Consider the following 20,947-nt stretch of genomic DNA (forward strand, 5'->3'; position numbering starts at 1 on the left):
TGTATTTACTTTTTATTTTGAAGTGGAACCAGGTCCCTCAATATTTCAATATATTTATGCATAAAATTACTAATTATACAGCTCAATTCCCATGCCCACAACCAGCATGTGGGCATGGTTTAATGGTCAAAGTTAGCAACACTAACATATTTCATCTCTGTAAATAATTATGTTCACAAACCTAGCTAAACAAAACAATTCAATTTTAATGCACAGGGTTGCATACGTTTTTTCACATACTAAATATGAGCTTTCATCATTAGTGTTGCTTAATGACTATGTCAAGGTACATTTGATGTCGTTTATTTGTGCAATTGTTGCTGTTAATTTTGATATATATTAATGACTTTGATCAGGGAAATGAATGTACTATCTGCCAGTTTGCAGTTGACACAAAAATAGATGGAAAGGTGTGTAGTAAAAATGACAGAATCTATGGAGGTATGTAGATAGGTTAAGTGAGTGGGCTAAAACTTGAAAGATGGAATACAATATGGGAAAATGTGAAGCAATGCACTATTACTGAAAGAATAGATGAGTTGGATATTACTTAAATACAGAAAGACTTAAGAAAGCTGCACCACAAAGGGATTTTGGTGGCCTTGTGCACGAATCACAAAAAGCTAATATTCAGATTTATTGGATTGCATGGAAATCAAATGGAATATTGACCTTTTATTTCAAAGGGCTTGGAACAAAAAAAATGTCCTGCTGAAAATATTTAAGGTGCGAGTCAGACCCATACCTGGAAATTTTGGTTCAAAGAAGAGATACCGACAGTGGAGAGAGTGCAGAAAAGACTGAAGAGGTTGATCCTGGATATAGAGTGCTTTTCTTAAGGGGAGAGGTTGAGTAGGTTAGACCTGTTGAAGTATAGATAATGAGGCAGTCTTATTAAAATAAGATTCTAAGGCAGTTTGTCAGATGTGATGAACATGTTTCCCCTGTTGTGGGGCAGTCTAGGACCAGTGGGCGTAATGTTAGAGTAAGGGGTTACTCATTTAACAGACGAGGAGGAATTCCTTCTCCGACGATATGGAATCCGTGGAATTCCCTTGCATAAAATGCAGTCGAGGCTGTGGCGGCAACAACATTCAATATTGAGATAGCAAGACAGATTTTTATTCAGCAAGGGAGGCAAAGGTAATGGGGAAAAGGCAAGAAAGTAAAGTTGAGTATTGTCAGGTCAGCCATGATCTCATTGAATAGCAGAGCAGATTCAATAGGCTGAATGACAGCCTGCACTGAGAAACGCGAATTAATTTGCTTCATTGGCAGCATGGGAACTTTTACCATTCTCCTTTGCTCCTCACTGCCATTGCCTTAAATATTTTAAGATCCAAACTATAATGGATTTCGACTGAGCTGTCTGTTCAGACATAATCAACTTGCACAGCTTTAAAAATATATATTTGTATTTTTGTTTTCTCCCCGGATACCTGTAAATATAAAGCTGAGAATGATTAAAGATGGCAAGGATCTCCCCTTTTAACCTCACGTATTCAGCAGTGACTATTGTTTATTTACACCCAATGGATTACTGGGAAATGATTTTGGAAGAAATGAGGAATGATTTTGGAAGAAATGAGGAATGATCATGCCTTTCAGATAAGACAGTGTGCTGATATAACATGGGAGAATAAACCCAGATTATTAGTCTATTCGTCAGAAGACAGTTGTACTAAATTGTATGAGCATCCACTGTCTTTACAAAATCCTGGTGCAAGGTCGTTGACATGATACACAAACTCTTGTTTCTCTATTCAGGTGCTGTCTGACCTGCTGTTGATTTGTTCAAATTTCAGAATGCTTAATTTATTTTAAAGATAATTTGACATTGACTGTACCCCACCTGATTCCTACAACAATCAATATGTGATTCTGTTTCTGGAAAGAGACTTTGCTGCATTGCTGAAGCTGCCTTTAATACAACAATTTAAAAAAAAAATAAATTCCTGCAAATCAGGAGGTTTTCATTGCAAAAAACTACGTTTTAAAGTAATTTGCATGTTTAGCTGGATTTGTAGATATGCCTTTATATTAAGGGACTAATTAACTTAATGTATGGAATTTCCTGATTTATCAGCTTTCTAAAAGCTACACATGAAAATCCATGTAACTTGTGGGCCGTCAACCCAAATGAATAGAATTACAGATTCCTAATGCTTTACAGAGTAGCTCAGCAGGACAGTGGAATCCATTAGGTGCACTACTTTTGCATAGTGGAAAGGTGCAGTGTCTATCTGGCTCTCAATAGCAATGATCATCTGTGTTCTCTGTGGTCGTAAACCCCGTAATCTGTGACTTGTTTTAATTTGCTACGAAGTTCTTCGTTGTGCTACATATAGTATTATTGTTCTGGGAAAAGTATCAACTTGTCTAGTTGGGTAATTGAATTTTTCTGACATCAGATCAAGAGTGCCATGGATTATGAAAGTGGTAACATTGAGAAGTTGGATCCCCGATATTTTGGTGAACTGCTGGCTGAGCTGACAAGTAAAACCACTGACCTCCATAACATCCTCTTAGAAAACATGCAGAAAATCAAGGGAAAGTAAGTATGCCATTCCATTCACTATTTCTTCAATGTGTAATTTGAGCTGAAGCATATTGTATTTTTCTGGAAGGTAATTGAGTGATTTGTTAAAAATGTTAGATAAACCCTCCTAAGTTTCTTCGTGCATATTTGGATGTTAAAGTGTTAATTAACTTAGTATTGCCAGATTTACACCAACCTCCATGTCACTGAACCTGTCAGCCACACCTTTCAAATCAGATGTTTGCTTCCACATCAAAAAGCCCACAAACACAGTTGAAAGCATTTGTTTTCCAATGCCTGCCCTGCTCATCTGGGCTAAACAAGGCCAGACCAGAGCAGCATAATGGACACACATTTTAATTTTCAGACAGTGAGATCATTTAAAATAAAACAGAATGCTTGCATCTGTTTCCATTGCTTTAAATGTTTAAAAGAGCGAGATTCCGTTTGGATGCAATCACTTAAAATTGCAAGTTGCCTTCACTTTCACATCCTATGAATTCACCCTTACCTGAGAAACTGTTTTATGTCGTCATTTAAATTGTGAATAAGTGTGTGTAATGAAAATTTAAAATCTAGAAGGAAGCCCTGCAGAAAATTCCATGTGACCAAGAGCAATGTGAAACTAGTTCTACTGCCTTGTCTTATCATTATATACTTGTTTCTGTGTCTGCTCCAAATATTTATTCAACATTCCCTTGAGGCAGAGTTCATTGCTTTGCTTAATAACTCAGTGTTGAAACATCTGTTTCCATTACTATTGAGTAAAGGAATTTCTCTACTGTTTCTCCTTTATAAATTAAATCAAATGTAATAATCAATCTAGATTCTTTTCTGTAAAATTGCTCTGGGATGAACATACTTTGCAAACACAAGTAATTTGTAGAACGTTAACTGAAGTCTTATTCATGTTAATTGAGCAATGCACTTCACATGACTGGCAATTTGTCATGTATTTGAAAGCTTGGCAAATATCGAAGAAAGATGCACATCTTGAGTGTATGCAGTTGAAAGGCACCCTTCCTAAAATGATTGATTTGTAAAGATATGCAAATAATGTCTAACACCTGTATGCTTCCTTGCTGTTCATGAACATCTACAAGGCAATACATTTTGTAAGATTGAAGCATGTTTTCATGCTTTGTTTATGTAAAATGACTCTTGGGACTGTGAAATCCACTCCAGAAACTAGCCACAATAACTCACTAGTAAGCATTCTGTTATCTTCCCTACATTATACTGATAACTTTGATCACAGATGGTTATGACTAATCACCAGTGAAGACTTCAGATTCACTCATCATGACATAAAACTGCAGAGCACTTCAAATAATTCTCACTGATTTGATGGTCCTGCTGGAAGTTTGGCAACATTAGTCAGTCTTCAAGATATAAATCACAGGCAGGCTTTTATATATTCATTTATATTATATTTATATTCCAGACATATATGCCAAAATTGCAACAAAGTTGTGCATGGCAGAAATTCATAACATAGGGCATAGTATTAGGGCGAGATGGGAAAAATTCACAAGGGATCTAAGGGGCAACTCTTTCATGCAGAGGATGGTAGTGTATGGAATGAACTGACAGAGGAAGTGGTGGAGGCTGGTACAATTACAATATTTAAAAAACATTTGGATGGGTATATGAATAAGAGGGGTTTAGAGTAATATGGGCCAAGTGCTGGCAAATGGGACTAGGTTAGTTTAGGATATCTGATTGGCATGGACGAATTGGAACAAAAGGACTGTTTCCCGTGCTGTACATCACTATGACTCTATTGTGTAGCAGCAGTTTAATTCATGGGAATTTAGGAGTGTCATGGTGCATTAATGGTTGGAACAGGGGAAATTGTGCCTTTTAGGAGAAAGTGAGGACTGCAGATGCTGGAGATCAGAGCTGAAAATGTGTTGCTGGAAAAGCGCAGCAGGTCAGGCAGCATCCAAGGAACAGGAGAATCGACGTTTCGGGCATAAGCCCTTCTTCAGGAACACATTTTCAGAGCAAATTGTGCCTTTTAACTATTTCAACTAGAGAGATGAAGATATTTAATAATTAAGAGCGTATTAACTTTGTGGCTGCCTGGCATCAATGTCATGGTGACTATTGACATTGCAACCTCCCTACAATATAGAAATGACTCGGGCTAGATTTGACTTTCTAATTAGGGGTCAGTGTGTTCAAGCTACCGTTAGCAATTTGAGTTATTGGTTGAGAAGCAGGTTAATGTTTCAGAGATACGATTAGCACTATATGTTTTTTGTCAGTGGCAGCAAAGTGGAGCTCCAGGAGTTCAGAGCATTGACATTTATTCTTCAGTTACCATTATGAAATCTCACTCCAGCAGATTTGTAGTTGAATTGACTGGTGATATGGGCATCACCTAGGTTACACACAAATACACAGCCAGGGGTCAATGGTTTCTTGTTACTTCAGCCTGATCACCTGCATAAACAGCAATTTCCTTAAACTTGACAGTTCTCCACTGGCAGCAGAATTTTGACACTAATGGTGATGAAAATATCTTTTCATTTTTCTACACATTTAGGTTATAATTAACGAAACAATTAAATTATTGAAATGTAACCTTGGCACATTTCTCAAAAAAGGAAGACAAATGATTAGGCAAATGTTCGAAGCAGAAACCAGGAAGTAATTTGTTTAGAAAATGAATGTGTGTTTGGGAAAGCACTAGGTCTGTCCAATGTGATTAACGTGACACGTTATCTTTTGAAACCACCTTCTCAAAATGAGATGGTAACATTCTTGCCTAGTCTCACTCCATCTTTTTCCACAATTGTTCAGCTTATTTGTTTTCATTTGAATAGCAAGCATTAAGTTCATTTTTGAAACTGGCATTAACTTTTAAATTTTCAATGTAACAAAAAAAAATTGAATAGAGCAGAGATGGCTATCATACTCATAGTACCACACACAACAGTGATTACAGTTAAATGCAGAAATCCAGAAGTTGCTACCAGCCATTCTGTATTTTTCCACAGGACCCCTGCAATCATTTAGAAAGCTCTGAACTGACAAGAGCTCAATTCACTATTGCACAAGGCCTAATGTAAAAGCAACGTTGTAAAAGCTACCTTTTGCTGAAAGATGTATTTGGGTGTTTAATGGCATAATAAATTGAGAATTATTGCTGAAGTATGTTTCTGGATCTGAAAACTAATTTTATTAGTTGTGGAATGTCAAATTTGAGCACTGTGTAAATTCCACATTTTTAAAATAGTTTTTAAATTTATGATACTTCACCCTCAGATTAGGATGCCTATGTGAAACTTAAGTTATGATGTTACCCTGGAAAATTTAATGTGAAGAATGATCAGTCCGTTTTAATGCCTGTTTCACTCAGTCAAAACTTTTCAGTACGCTGCTTGCTGGAAACTTTAACCTGGCACCAAAACAGTTGGAGGAGAAGAAATCCGTATCACAGGGAACACCAGACCTTTGTGGATAGCTTTCTTTGAGGTTCGCCGTCACTTTATCATGTATAGCAAAGAGTAATCATCAATGTCCAATTGCATATTTGTAAAGTTTTATGCTTGAGACTATTTAGTGCTTCTGTGAAGTGGTTCCTGGGTAAGAAGAGCAGTTATTACTCTTTTTTTTTAAAAAAAAACAATGTTTAATATTGAATTGGAGAATTTACAAACTGTTTTCAATATCTGCGCTAGCCTGGGAAACATCAGAAATTAGTGCTAAAATAGAAGCATAAACCTTTCACACAATATATGATGGGCATGAGAGAATATCAAGTCACAGAAAACAGACTGATGGTCTTGTTTCCAATTGTATACATAGTATATAGCAGTTGAAATAAAGTAATCTTTAAATAGTGCTGCTTTCATACCATAAAGTTGTTTACACTGGCAAGCTGAGATCACTGCGTTTACAAACTAACCTGATTGAAACGTCATGACTGTGGGTTTGTAACTAGGAGATGAAATCTACCCAGGTGTGAGTTTAACTCCTTTAATAGATAACTTTTGTTACAAATTTACTCTATTTAAACATACTTAACATTGTTCAATTATTTACCATAACTATGTTGACAATTTTAGAATAAGTATACAGGTTTCACTTTGCCATTGTATCTGCAGAGTTACTTTAAAATGTAACTTAGGGCGCATCTTCTGCCGTTAGTGCTTGCTCAATGTAGATCACTGTATATTCTTTCTGGTCAGTTAGTTTTCTGTGCAAATCAATACAGACCTTTTCTGTCAATGCTCTTTGTACCTTGTGGACCCACCCTCTTGTTCTGTGTGTAAATCATGGTGCAATGTCTCAATGACGTTTGCTTACCTCTAAATATAGATTTCTATTTGTTCAACATGTCAGATTCTACTATTCATTATTTCCTCTCTTATAAATAAATGTTCACGAACTCAATATAAAACAGAATAAATCAAGGTAGAAATATATTAAAGACATCAAAACATGACATTCAGACCATGCAGGTAAACAAACAGATACCAATTTGTTAATAAAAATTGAAGTCCCATACTTGTTTAGTAAAACTTATTGCATAACTTACTGCAGTGTGTTTTTAAATAGATTTATGTTTGTTGTTTCATTTATTTGGCAGGCAAAACAATTTGGAAATAAGCACTGACCACAATGTGAGTATTGGAGTTTTGTTTTAGACCTACATTTATATTTTCAATTCGCTCTCCAACCTTGACTTTCCAGTTTTCTATAGAGAATATTTATTTCTGAGGGTAGAAACAAATGGTGCAAAGTAATGGGCAGATATAGACTATAATCCAGAAATCCAAGTAATGTTTTGGGGACCTGAGTTTGAAGCCTGTCACAGCAAATGGAACTTGAATACAATAACAATGTGGAATTAAAAATCTAACTATGACCATGAAACCATTGCTGATTTATCAGGAAAAACTGCCACCCCTACCTGGTTTGGCGTACACTCCAGGACTACAGCAATATGGTTGACACTTAATGCCCATCCCTAATTGCCCAGAGAGCAGTTAAGTGTTGGTCCAGCCAGTAATGCTCACATCCCATGAGTGAATAAGCGGAAAGAAAAGGATAGGAAATGAAATCCATTTTGCTAAGATAGCAGGAGACCTACTGTCCAATTCATTCAGTGGATTTAAGAAGTACAGCATACCAATGATTAGACCTATTTAAACACAAGAGGAGTCAGGTGCAAAGTGAAACAATGTCAATAGAAAATAAAGTATTTGTGGTAAAGAGAGGATTCCATAAAATAATAAGGCAGCTAGAAGGAAAATTAAAGTCCAAGAAAGACACTGAGAACAAAATTATAGTTTCTAATAATGAGGCCATCTGGAGAAATAGATGTCTGGCCATTTGTTTTGATTGATACTGTTCACAGCGGATTGAGAAGCTGGGTATGACTTTATGAAGATTGTTATCTTCAAAGAGATTGCCAACCATTCAATGGAGCTGGCCGGCTTGGATTGCAGGGTGTGGGCTGGTGATTTGTACCCTTGCTCTGCATCATCAAAATTGCTAATGTGGGGATTGGGGGCAAAGAACTTAGAGACCCGCCAATCATTTGTAAGGCCTCCAGAGTCGACCAGACCGAAGTTTCTAGCTGTTTAATTTCTATCTCTTGTTTTCACCCTAATGCCCACTTGGAAGGCGTAGTCTTCCATTCGCATCTGACGGAACAGGGACTGGAAAATTGATGTTGAAAAGTGGTGTGCCTATTTCTTTGCCATTTTATCTAGCAGGACGGGTGGGCTGAGTGGCAGTTACCCAAATGCAAATGATAGACAGTATTAGGACGATGACATAGCCTAATGAGGCCATTCAGCAGAATCCTACTGGAATTTTCCATTTGGATTATCAGTCCCCGTCGAGGTTGAAACACAGTTGGAATAGAAACAGGTGCCAGCAGCAGACCAAAGGGATCAAGGACTGTCCCAGGAGAGTCTCTTGCCCACATCTTTAAGGTGTGAGGACAGAAATTTGAAAAAGACATGGGGGCAAATTTTTACTAGGAGTGGTTTGTCTGTGGAATGTACGTCCTGAGGAAGTGGTGAATGTGGGCACAATTACAACGTTTAAAAGACATTTGGATAAATACATGAAAAGGAAAGGTTTGGAGGGATATGGGCTAGGAGCAGGTAGGTGAGACCAGCGTAGTTTGGGATTAGGTTCTGCATGGAGCAAGAGGTGCAGTTTGTACTAATTTGGGTTATAGAAAAGTGGAACGGGATAAGTGTGGGATGTGCAACTCGTGAAACTGAGATGAAGTACACTGAATGAATCTATATTAGAGAACAGAAAGACTGTGCTAATAATGGAAATAATTTGATTTGGACTTGGAGTAATCTCTCAATCAGATGATAGAATTAAAATTCACCAAATTTAAGGATGATTTCAGATGACTTAATTTATTAAACTGAGTAATGTACATGAATGTGGAAAACCACAAAAAAATTAGCTTGGGATACAGAACTATATCCTAGAGAAGACAATAAGCAAAGAACAGAAGAAATTGGCCCTGGTCTTAAGTGTGTTTAGAGCACTGTAGAATTCACAGATGGGTAAAATAGTGGACATATGCAAAACAAATGATTTTATAGAACATTCTGCTTCCCTTAGATATTAGGAAAGAAACCATTATCTATTGCAGGCTAAAGAACGGAGTAGAACCTTTAATACACTTTGGGGTAGGAGAGAAGATTAAAATGTTTCCATTTCTTTTATTTTGCTAGAATAAAACCCGTTGAAATTTTAACTGCAGAATAATTGAGTTTCTGCTCCGATGTTTTCAAGTAGATCTTTTGCAGAGATCTTTCAGGTTACTTACAATATATTTACATCCTAAATGAATCTAAAACTATATATAGCCCTAAACAGAACATTTTATTTTCCAGGATGCCAATGAAAGTATTGAAACCTTGATACCAAAAGGACTATCTGAATTGACAAAACAACACTTGCGCTATCTCTTGCAGGTAAAACTGATAGAACAGTAATAACAGTTCTAGAAGTATAATGAAAAATGTGAATCAGCTTATTTTCTGCAAGACAGTTTCACTATGTAATTATCTATTATATTATGACCATTAGAGTATGGCCATTTACCCAAGAATCACAGGAGTGTCACAATGATTAGCACTGCTGACTCACTGCGCCAGGGACCTGGGTTCAACTCCAATCTCGGAAGGTTGTGCGGAGTTTGCACATTCTCCAGGTGCTTCAGCTTCCTCCCATAATCCAAAGATGTACAGGTTGCTAAGTGGATTAGTCACGGTAAATGCAGGGTTATGGGGATAGGAAAAAGGTCTGGGTCTTTGCACTTTGGAAGGTCAGTGCAGACTCAATGGGCCAAATGGCCTCTTATCAGACTGTATGGATTCTGTGAACTGTTCCAGCACAGAAGGAGGTCTTTCTATTAATAACAATCTCCTAATACCAATCTCCTGTCTTTTCCCTATATCTCTGCATACCACTTCTAACCAAAGTAGCATTAAATGCCGTCTTGAATGTCTCATTTGAACCTTACTCCACTATGTCTCCAGGCTCTGCATACCATACTCTAATTACTTGCTCAGTGAAAACTTGTATCAGCCTTGTTTTCATTGCAAACCATTGGAAAGCTATGCCCCCTCTTTTGTTTCTCTTTTACGAGTGGGAACAGCTTATTCCTATCTATTCTATTTAACTCACTTACAACTTTGAAACCTCTCAAATCTCCTTTTAGCTTTCTTCTCTGCAAGAAGAAGAGTCCCAACTTCTTCAAACTATCCTGATAACCAAAGTTTCTCATTCCTGGAACCATTTTGTGAATCACTTCTGCACCCTCCAATCACATCTTTCTAAGAACGTGGCACTCAAAACTGTACACAGTACTCCAGCTAAGCCTAATAAGGATCTTGTACAAGTTCAGCATTTCCTCCTTGCTCTGCAACTCTGTGGCACTATTAGTAAAGCCAAGAATACTGCATGCTTTATTAATTGATGTCTCCACCTGTCCGTACCATCTTCAATGATCTGTGCATATATATCTCTAGGTTCCCCTGATCCTTCACACTATTTAGAATTGTACCCTCTAGTAGGAAGAGCACGGAAAGACCATATAAAGTGCATCACCTCTCCCTTTTCTGCTTTGAGCCTCATCTGTCACCTTTCCCACTACTCACCCAATGTGCCACTTGCCTTTTGGAGTTCCATGTTGTCGTCCTCATAGCTTACAATTCTTCCAAGTAAGTATAATCTACAAACATTAAAATGGTCTCCTGCACTCACAAGATCCAGATCAATAAAATATATATCAAAAAATGCAAGGCTCTCCCTTGGATATTAACCTGTACCTCCTAATAGGAAAGAAACCATTATCTATTGCAGGCTAAAGAACTGAGTATAACCTTAAATACACGTTGGGGTAGGAGAGAAGATGAAAATGTTTCCTGGGTGAATTCAAAAATATCTACCTTAACACAGGCTGGGACTTTGCTTATCTGTATGACTCAGTTGCATAAAATTGGGAGCCAAGGACACAGGCTGATTGAAAATTTCTAAAAGGATAAATGGTCAGGATTGTAATGCTGATTTCTCCCCAGCTTGGAAGTGATGCAACTTTATGATTTAGTCAACATTTTGCAGACAAAGCCTCCAAACCATCACTGTTGCAGCAAGGAAGACATTTAGTATTGTAAGAAATGAATTTTATGTAAAATTAATAAATGTTACCTTCATTGCATTCTTAGGTTGCAGTTGTCACTTAGTTTTTATCTGAGTGGTTAATAGCTATATTTCTGACCTACAGTTGTGTGGGAGGTTGTCAAGTTTCTGCATGTGTTTTCAGTTTCACGATTAAGCTAGAGAAATCCTGTACCTTGGTCATGAAATATTACAGATCGCTGAACTAATGTCTTTTATATGGTTGTGCCTTTAGACAAGAATTACCGTGGACAAGTCCCTAAGACTACTCTTGATGACATTTAATAGTCTCCGTGAAGATCTGCTCCATTTGCAAGATGACCTAAGTGTAAGTCCAAGAGATTATAAAAATTCACAATGTTTATGAACTTAAATCTTAATTTGGGTGCTTATGTACACTTAAAATTGAGAAAGACCACCAAAACTTGTGATTAGTTATGATGCATTATTATATAATACTGATTTTGATTTCTGATTTGCTAATAATTGAGATATTAGGTATGTACTTGATTATATAGGAACTGAATATTGGAAGAAGTACCAATCCATATAAATTCATTTATTAACAAATACTTCTATTTCAAAGGCATCAGTATTATGCTTGATATTTAAGCACAAGTTTTCTTTTGATTCACACTATGTTCTGGTCTGAATTAATGGTGATGGCAGGGATGGGAGGCATGAAAAATATTGTTTTCTAGAGGAAAAAAGACAGTTTGAATTAAAATTTAACATTGATAGGTCAGAGACAGTAAGGAACATTAAAATCAGAACTGCACATGTTGCTAAATGTGATTTTTTTTTTTATTCTCCTTGTAGACTCCCTTTGCTGGTATATGTATATAGAAGCTTAAAAGTAGACACAGCGCACAATGTAATCCTCAATACAGGTCAGAAATATGTCCTACTTTTATTTCCACAGAGACTTGCAATGGACAAGGAAATGCTAGAAAGAGATCTGGGTTTTAAATCTCAGCAGGTGACAGAATACTTACAGCTTTTGGAATCTGTGCGAGAGAATAACCGACAGCTGCAGGTAAAGCAGTCACATAGAGGCTAGGACTATTGTGTGTATTTCTCATGTTATTAAGTGAAATGGATGATGTTAATGTAGCTGATGACTAATCAGACACTCAGAAATATTGGGTATTCAGAAATTCATACCAATGCATTATTGCAGTTTTGCAGCTTGGTATGTGTTCCTATTAATTTATAATTTGTATCTCAACTTCTCAACCACTGTGGTAAAAACAATGACTGCAGATGCTGGAAAGCAAATGCTGGATTAGTGGTGCTGGAAGAGCACAGCAGTTCAGGCAGCATCCAACAAGCAGCTCGTTGGATGCTGCCTGAACTGCTGTGCTCTTCCAGCACCACTAATCCAGTATTCTCAACCATTGTATCTTAATGCCTTGTATTCATTCTGAATATTGACAAATTTTAGCTTTAATTTGAAAATATCAAATATTGCTCTAATATTGTATCATCTTGTCTCACCCTACCATGAAACATGATTTCCAACAACTACAATATTTTATTTTTGTACATCTTGTAATCAGTTCATCTGGTAGTCAATAAATGACTTGAGCTGTAAAATTCACTTGCTTTTTCCTTTGACATCTGAAGGGAAGAGAATGCCAAGCAATTAATGAATGGCATGCAAATATTTTTCATGTGAAAACTGCATTTGCATTAATAGTATATTATACATTTTAATTATTAAATGCACTGCGCCAGTGGTGTGGGAGAGAAGATAGATGGGGACAGGATATTTAATGGTCATACACTCAATACTTCTCTTTTGGCATTTTGGTTCAGAACACCATTAAAGATAATGGATTGACTAACCGTTCACTTGAGGAGTTGATCTTAACTCTGAGGAACTCAGAGGCAGACAAGGAGTTCCGTGTGAAAGAACTGGAATATAGCAAGCGTGCACTGGAACAAGAAAATGAGGCACTCAGACAGCAGGTGAGAAATAGATACTGTATCTTCCTCATACAGAATATTTAAGTCAAACAGAGACTACTCTTGGAGTCTATTCATTTACTTGATCACTGCCTTAAGAAACATTTGCTCTGTCCAACATTTGGTAGCTGCAGACAACATTTTAATCTTTATCTAAGTTGTAGCATTGTAGGGAGTCAGTTAGCTCAAACCAGCTATACGCTGGTTTACAATGCAGAGTGATGCCAAAGGTTCACTGCCTGAGATTATCGTGAAGGGGTCTCCTTATCGACGACTCCTGTCACCTGTGTCGTACATCTTAGATTCCCTACAGCATGGAAACAGGCTCTTCGACCCAACAAGTCCACACTGACCCTCCAAAGAGTGACCCACCCAGACCAGTTTCCCTCTGACTAATTCACCAAACACTGTGGGCAACTTAGAATGACCAATTCACCTGACCTGCACATGTTTGGACTGGGGGAGGAAACCGGAATAACTGAAGGAAACCCACGCAGACACTGGGAGAATGTGCAAACTCCACACAGACAGTCACCTGAAGCAGGGATCGAACCCAGGTCCCTGGTGCTGTGAGGTAACAGTGCTAACCACTGAGCCACCGTGTCATGGTGACTCTCAGGTTAAATCACCTGAGACAGCAGGTAAGATTATGGCAACATTGCAGTTTTAAATGTATACATTATTTCATTTTCCACTTTTACAATTATGTTTATATTAAAAAAGTCTCCACAGTAACATTGTAACCTAACAAATCTTTCTTGTGAGTGAAAACACTTTTTTATTGGAAAAATAGGCAGTGGGTATTTCTTATGAGAATGGACAGCTCATCATTGAAATTCAGGAACACTTAATTCAAAGAAAATAACTATTCTCTCACTTTTAACAAAATTTCCTTCAGAGTTGTCCATTTACCTGTTTCATATTAATTCAGGAGAATAACCAAGTTTGACAGGGAACCTGTGAAAGTAATCTTGATTCAAAACATTTGATAAGTTTTGCTTCATTACGTATTGATACCCTCTTAACCTTGCAAACATTTCTTGTCCCTATTCTGGTTCTGTTCCAACAAATTTGCTTATGCACAAAAGTATCTGATATGCTTGGACCATGAACTTGATGCCTATCTTTATATTTACTGGCCTCCTGCCAGAAACTCACTCATTCACTGACACAAGTGGATTATTTTGTGTTACACTTTGTGAATGCATTTTAGTTCTGCTGATTCAAAAACATGCAAAGCCACTGGATACACTCTGCACCTCTTCAGCCTGTTTCTCAACAAAGCATCAAATAAGATCAAAATACTATGGATGCTGGAGACCCAAAATAAACACCGAAAATGCCGAAGGAACTCCGTTGGTGTCACAGCATCTGGGGAGAGAGAAACACAGAAAATATTGAGTCCACTTTGTTCTTCAGAACCTTGAAATGTTAATTCCGTTTCTGTTTATGTGAATGCCACCAGACTGCATTTCCCCAATACTTTGTTTCTATTTCAAATATAAGTCTGGTCATTTTTTGGAATATGTTGATCCTTTTTTTTAAGATTACTTAATAGTTGTAAATGCACTTGAATACAAGACATTGAATCCTCAGCTCAGTATAATCCCAATCAACTTAGAAGGAAAAAGTAACTGGCAATACCCTATAATAGAGTATATTTAAACAAACAAAGAAATAAAGAACATGAATAACAACATGTTTTCATGTTAAAATAATTACACTACTCTGTCTTGGTAAAAAAAATGGGTATTATGAATACCACCAAGATCTGGTAAAGCTTTCAATATAATATTGAATATAATATAATATTGACCTCATTAAATGCAGCACAAGACATATTTTTAATGAACTGTTGCATCAAATGCATGACATGTTTCAAGTTGACGTTATACTAGAACCTCAGAAAAGTGCATTTAACCTGTTTCTATTTTATTTTAGAAATAATGTTCTCAGTCAATAACACAAACTTATTTCAGATGTTAGTGTTATTTCAGATGTTATCACACTGAGAAACCAGTCATGGTTACTATTTAAAGATTAACTTTGTTATTTATCTATCCCTCACTGGAAGGATTGTAAACCCTCTCAGTTGTTAATATTCAACACTATAGTTGTCACACGCTTTGCAGTGTGACATCTGGCCAACTCCAAATGTTGGCTGGGAAATATGTTCAGTTTATTATTTGCAGACAGTGATTCACAAATCTTCCCATTATTAGGCTATTATAGATTTGCTGGCAGTGAAGTGTTATCGTGTCCACAGAAACCTAGCATAGCCCAGAGTCATGCCCATCACAGGAGATGGGAAGAATAGATACTAGCACAGAGGATTCTGGTACCTCAGACTAACTCCCAGGATAAAAGAGGAAGAATTAGCTTTTGTTACAGTTGCTTCTGTTAGGACCTTGGTTTTTTTGTTTGTTTGAAACAGGCATTTTTCCTCATTTGAATCATTTGCAAGTTGAGGAATTAATACAATAGCCTGTTACTGAAAACATAGTGCTTCCAAAGTGACAGATGCATTGTTGTCATTATTGAATTTAAGTTGCTTCAATGCATCTTTAATATGTTTTTTCCCCCAACAAAAAAGATAATCTAGATTTTCCAGTAAGGATGTAACTTAATCACAACTCATAGGAAATGAATGCAAAGATCCTTAGAAGGGAATCATTTTAACTTTTACTATTATGTAAATAAAAGGGGAATAACAACTTGGCAATCTGTGGTGCAGCTTAATCAAAACCAGGCAGATAATGCAGTGGTGGGACTGGATAATCGCAGTTCAGGAGAATTTTGAAGGGTTATCAACAGTTGCAGATAGATGACAAAACGCAGAAGCCGAAATTGCTTAATTGCAAAATTGCACAAACTCTCCATGCATTGCACCTACTCACAGCTTTTGCCCAGGCTGAAGGGGAAATATAAAAAAGTCATTGACAAAACTGACAAGTGACAATAAACCTAACATGAAAAATTGAAGTGTAGTCTGCCAACATTTGTATAATACTCTGAAGTGGATAAGCAAGTTGGGAAGATTATTTCAGTTGCTTATACACAAACTGAAAACAAGTTCCATATACTTCCTGTGGCAGTATACTACTTTAAGCAATTGATGGAGCATGCTCAAGGTATAATAATAAGGAACACAGACTGGTTTGGTTTAATTCAAACGGTGAATTGCAGAGGAGTTGAACCTCATTGAAGATTGTTCTATGCCAAATTTAGTGAAAGTCTTGCTTAATGTGGACTATGTTTTGATACTTACAGCTGTCCAAGAGCCCAACAAGTAAATCATCCACTTCAATATTTAGCACAGAAATATCTAATAATTACTATGAAATGGTCAACAAACTGCGTGAAGAAAAGGACAAGGAAATCGATTATTTGAGGGTATGCAACTCATTTTCTTGCAGTCACTGCTCTTAATATGATCACCATTTCTTTTTCAGCGTCAACTGGAAATTGCATCAATTATTGAATGATACAACACAAGAGGTGGCCATTTAATCCATCCTGCTTGTTCATAAAGAGTTGTCTATTTAGTCTCATTCCCCTGCTCTTTTGCTATAACCCTGTATTTTTCTTCTTTAAGTATATGCTCATTCCATTTTAAAAGATACTTTTGAATCTATCTCAACACCATTTCAGGTAGTGTATTTCTGCACACAGCTGGACAGAATGACATTGTTTAATTTTTCAGTTATAGAATGCACTGGCTCGCTCACTCACACTGACCAGTTTATTAACATCGGCATGAAAAGATTTAACAGAATAAGTAGTAAAGGGTAAAAACAGATGCTGGTAAGATGGCAAACAAAGTTACAGAAACAGCAGACTTGTATAGTGAGTGGCTAGGGTTCTGTTGGGCCATCTGAGGTCTCACCCACCTAGTGTAGTTGGGGAACCTTCATTAGTTCATGGTGGAGGCCAGAAGAAATTGACTTCTTTTTACACACTGAGGCTAATTGACAGCCAATCACTTGTGATCAGGTATCTCACATAAGCCCCTTCAACCCTATGACTTACTCAGGGCAGATTTTGCCACTGCCAAGAGACTGATGCAGGATCTTTGCCACAATCAAGTGACAAGGCACCATGTTTGCTTTCATAATGGGCTGCATAAAATCCAGCACTTTGAGCTAGTCTTCTGAGTATGGGAGAAAGATACTATAATTGACTTTGTACAGAAATGAATAATAAATCAAATACCTCCGAGACACTACTAGTTATCCCTTTCAGACCTCTGCGAGACATCATATTGTTTTAACTTGAGTACATCTATCCATTACCCCTACTTTCAGCATGCTACTATCTTTAACAAGGCTTGTAAATGGCTTTAATTTTAAACTATGTGGAACTTCATCAAATGCCTTTGTAAATCCATGTAAACTACTCCATCCGTAGACACTGATCTTACGTAAGAAAACAGTATTAATGACATTGAAGTTTAACAAATGCCTGGGACCAGATAGCTTTGACACATGGCTTATAAAAGAATTGATGAAAAAATAATTGCAGATACAGTAGCCATAATCCTCCAAAGATTTTTGGTCTCAAAATCCACCCCCTGCCCCAACATAGGTTGAAAATTAGTAATGCAAAACTATTACTCAAAAAAAGGCGAATATGAGAACCAGAAAGTTGTAGACCTGGCAGCCTACCATCTGTCATGAAGTAATTATTGGGATCAATCATAAATGGTGGAGCAAGTGAGTGCTTAAAGAACAATGAGCTGGTTAGAAACAGCCAACATGAATTTGTAAAGAGGTCATGTCTAACGAGCCTAATTGATTTTTGTTTTGCATAAGTAATGGAATTAATTGCCAAAAATCTATGGCTGTAGTTTACATGGATATACAGAGGCATTTAATAAAATTCCATTTAGTCTAATATTAAAGCCCATTACTGACTTGGTTAGGTGATTTGATTGATTGATTGATTGATTGATTGATTAGTTAGTAGCATGTAGGAAGTAGACAATATCATGGAATCCCAACAGTGTCTAAACGGGCCATTAGGCCCAATAAGTCCACACTGACCCTCTGAAGAGTAACCCACCCAGACCTATTCCCCAACCTTATCACTTTACATTTTCCCTTGACTAGTGCACCTAATCTAACTTCCACACTATGGACATTTTTGCATGGCCAATTTACCTAGCCTGCACATCTTTGACCCTGGGAGGAAACCGGAGTACTCAGAGGAAACCCACACAGATAGAGGGAGAATGTGCAAACTCAACACAGATGGTTAACCAAGGCTGGAATCAAATCTGGGTCCCTGGCACTATGAGGCAGCAGTGCTAACCACTGAACCACCATACTGCCCTGTACTCTAATTGAAAGATTAAAGAACGATACAGCACAGAAACAGGCTCTTCGGCTCTCCAAGCCCATGGCAACACATTTTGCCGTTCTGTACTAAAACTGTCTTCACTTACAGGATCCGTATCCCTCCCAATTCTCTTCCTTTACATGCATTCATCGAAGTGTTTCTTGAATGCTGCTGTTATCTGCTTCCACCACCACCTTGTAACAGAGCATTCTAGGCACTCACTACCCTTTGGGAGAAAGTGAGGACTGCAGATGCTGGAGATAAGAGTCCAGAATGTGGTGCTGGAAAGCCACAGCAGGTCAGGCAGCATCCAAGCAGCAGGAGATGTTTCGGGCATAAACCCTTCATCAGGAATCCCTACAGTGAAGTCCTGATGAACGACTTATGCCCAGAACATTGATTCTCCTGCTGTGCTTTTCCAGCACCATCTTTTCAATTTACCACCCTTTTAAATGATGAACGTGCTTCACAATTAGACCCCCACTCCCACCCCTTGAACATATGTCCCCCAGTAGTTGACCCTGGGGAAAAAGCCTAAATTTTTCCACTCTACCCTTGCATTCACAATCTTACAAACTCCTATCAGGGCATCCCTCAAGCTCCTGCTTTCCAGTGAAAACAAATGCAGTCTGTCCAACCTTTCTTCATAGCTGAAATTCCCCATACCAGGCAACATCCTGGTAAACCTTTCTCCATACCCTCTCCAAAGCATCCACATCCTTCGGGTAATGTGGTGACCAGAACTGTATACAATATTCCAAGTGAGGCCTAACTAAAGTCCTATAGAGCTACAGCATAACTTGCTTACCCTTATACTCAATGCCCCTTCCACTGAAGGTAAGCATGCCATAAATCTTTTCTAACTACCTTATCTACCTGTGCTGCTGCCTTCAGTGACCGGTGGACCTGTACACCAGATCTCTCTGCATATCAATACTTCGAATGGTTCTGCTATTCAAAGTATAATTTCCAACTGTGCTTCACCTTCCAAAATGTATCACCTCATATTTGTCTGGATTAAAATCTACAAGCCATTTTTCTGCTGTATCCTCTGACAATCCCCCTCATCATCTGCAACTGCACCAATCTTTGTATCATCCACAAATCATTTTCATCCAAATCATTTATGTCGACCATGAACAGCAGAGATCCCAGAAATGATCCCTGTGGAACACTACTAGTCACAGTCCTCCATTCCAAAAAGCATCCTTCCACTGCTACATGTGTGTCGTGTGACTAAGCCCGTTCTGTACGCATCTTGCCAGCTCACCCCTAAAACCATGTGACTTCAGCTTTTGTACCAGTCTGCCATGAGGGACCTTGTCAAGACTTTGCCACCTCCTCAAAGAAACGCAATCAAGTTAGTGAGGCACAACCTCACCCCACCCACACACAACCATGCTGTCTATTGCGAATAAGTCCATTTGCTTCCAAATGCATATAGATCTTGTCCCTGATAATCTTTTCGAATAAGTTCCCTACCACCAACATGAGGCTCACAGGCTGGTAATTTCCTGGATTATGCCTGCTACCCATCTTAAACATAGGACAATATTGACTATTCTCCAATCCTCTGGGATCTCACTTGTAGCCAAAGGATACAAAGATGTCTTTTAATGCTCCAGCAATTTGTTTCTTTGCCTCCTTCAATATTCTGGGAAAGGTCCCATCAGGACTTAGGGACTTATCTAAGTTAATACTTTTTATGACACACAACACCTCTTCCTTTTTAATAGCAACTTGACATAGAAATCTGATACTCCCTTCCCTGAAATCATCCTCCACCAATTCATTGTCTTTGGTGAATACTGACACACAGTATTCATTTAGCACCTCACCAATCTCTTCTAGCTCCACATTACAGATCTGCACAAAGAACTACTGGTGCTGTAGCTATTCACCAGATTTATTCATTCTGTGTGGTCCCAGACCAGGCCAGCTTTAAAGCGGTCACTGACAGCCATTGCCAGGTGCTGTATGGTGTAAATCTAAATAAATAAATGCAAACAAGAGATTTTGCAGCAAGCCTTCAAAGATGAGGGGAAACAATTATAGGCCACAAACTAGCAGCAGGAAGAATAGTCATCTCTTCAATATGCAGAGTAGAACCTGAAGCAAGATGCATTATGGTAACAAAACCTAAAGCCCTCAACATAAAAATCAAGAGCTAGGCCCTGCAGCCAAGAGATTAGGAACACCTCTCCACGAAAAGGATGGGAGAAGTTTAGATCTTTAGGTCCCTCAAAAAGTAGTAAAATGCTAGCTCAATTAAAAGACGACTTAGGTAGACATCTTCTAGACAAGGGCGTAACAGGTTGTGAAAATAATGTAAGCAAATGGAATTAGGATACAGATAAGCCAGTCAATGGCAAATTGGCCTCAATCCCTAAGTGGTTTATTCCTGTTTCTATGACTAATTTTGAATAGCTC

At 37.8% G+C, this 20,947-nt stretch overlaps 1 protein-coding gene across 2 annotated transcripts in view; it reads left to right on the forward strand.

Annotated features, from left to right (window-relative positions):
• pof1b (POF1B actin binding protein) overlaps nt 1-20,947 on the forward strand; it is an 82,254-nt gene that overhangs the window by 51,322 nt on the left and 9,985 nt on the right. For both annotated transcript variants that reach the window (XM_072594917.1, XM_072594918.1), the window contains exons 6-12: nt 2,412-2,554; nt 7,140-7,173; nt 9,424-9,504; nt 11,448-11,540; nt 12,135-12,248; nt 13,031-13,183; nt 16,451-16,573. In XM_072594917.1, coding sequence (XP_072451018.1) covers nt 2,412-2,554; nt 7,140-7,173; nt 9,424-9,504; nt 11,448-11,540; nt 12,135-12,248; nt 13,031-13,183; nt 16,451-16,573 — 741 coding nt within the window. The remainder of the gene's footprint in view (nt 1-2,411; nt 2,555-7,139; nt 7,174-9,423; nt 9,505-11,447; nt 11,541-12,134; nt 12,249-13,030; nt 13,184-16,450; nt 16,574-20,947) is intronic.

Source organism: Chiloscyllium punctatum, chromosome 25 (assembly GCF_047496795.1).
Source record: "Chiloscyllium punctatum isolate Juve2018m chromosome 25, sChiPun1.3, whole genome shotgun sequence".
NCBI lineage: Eukaryota > Metazoa > Chordata > Chondrichthyes > Orectolobiformes > Hemiscylliidae > Chiloscyllium > Chiloscyllium punctatum.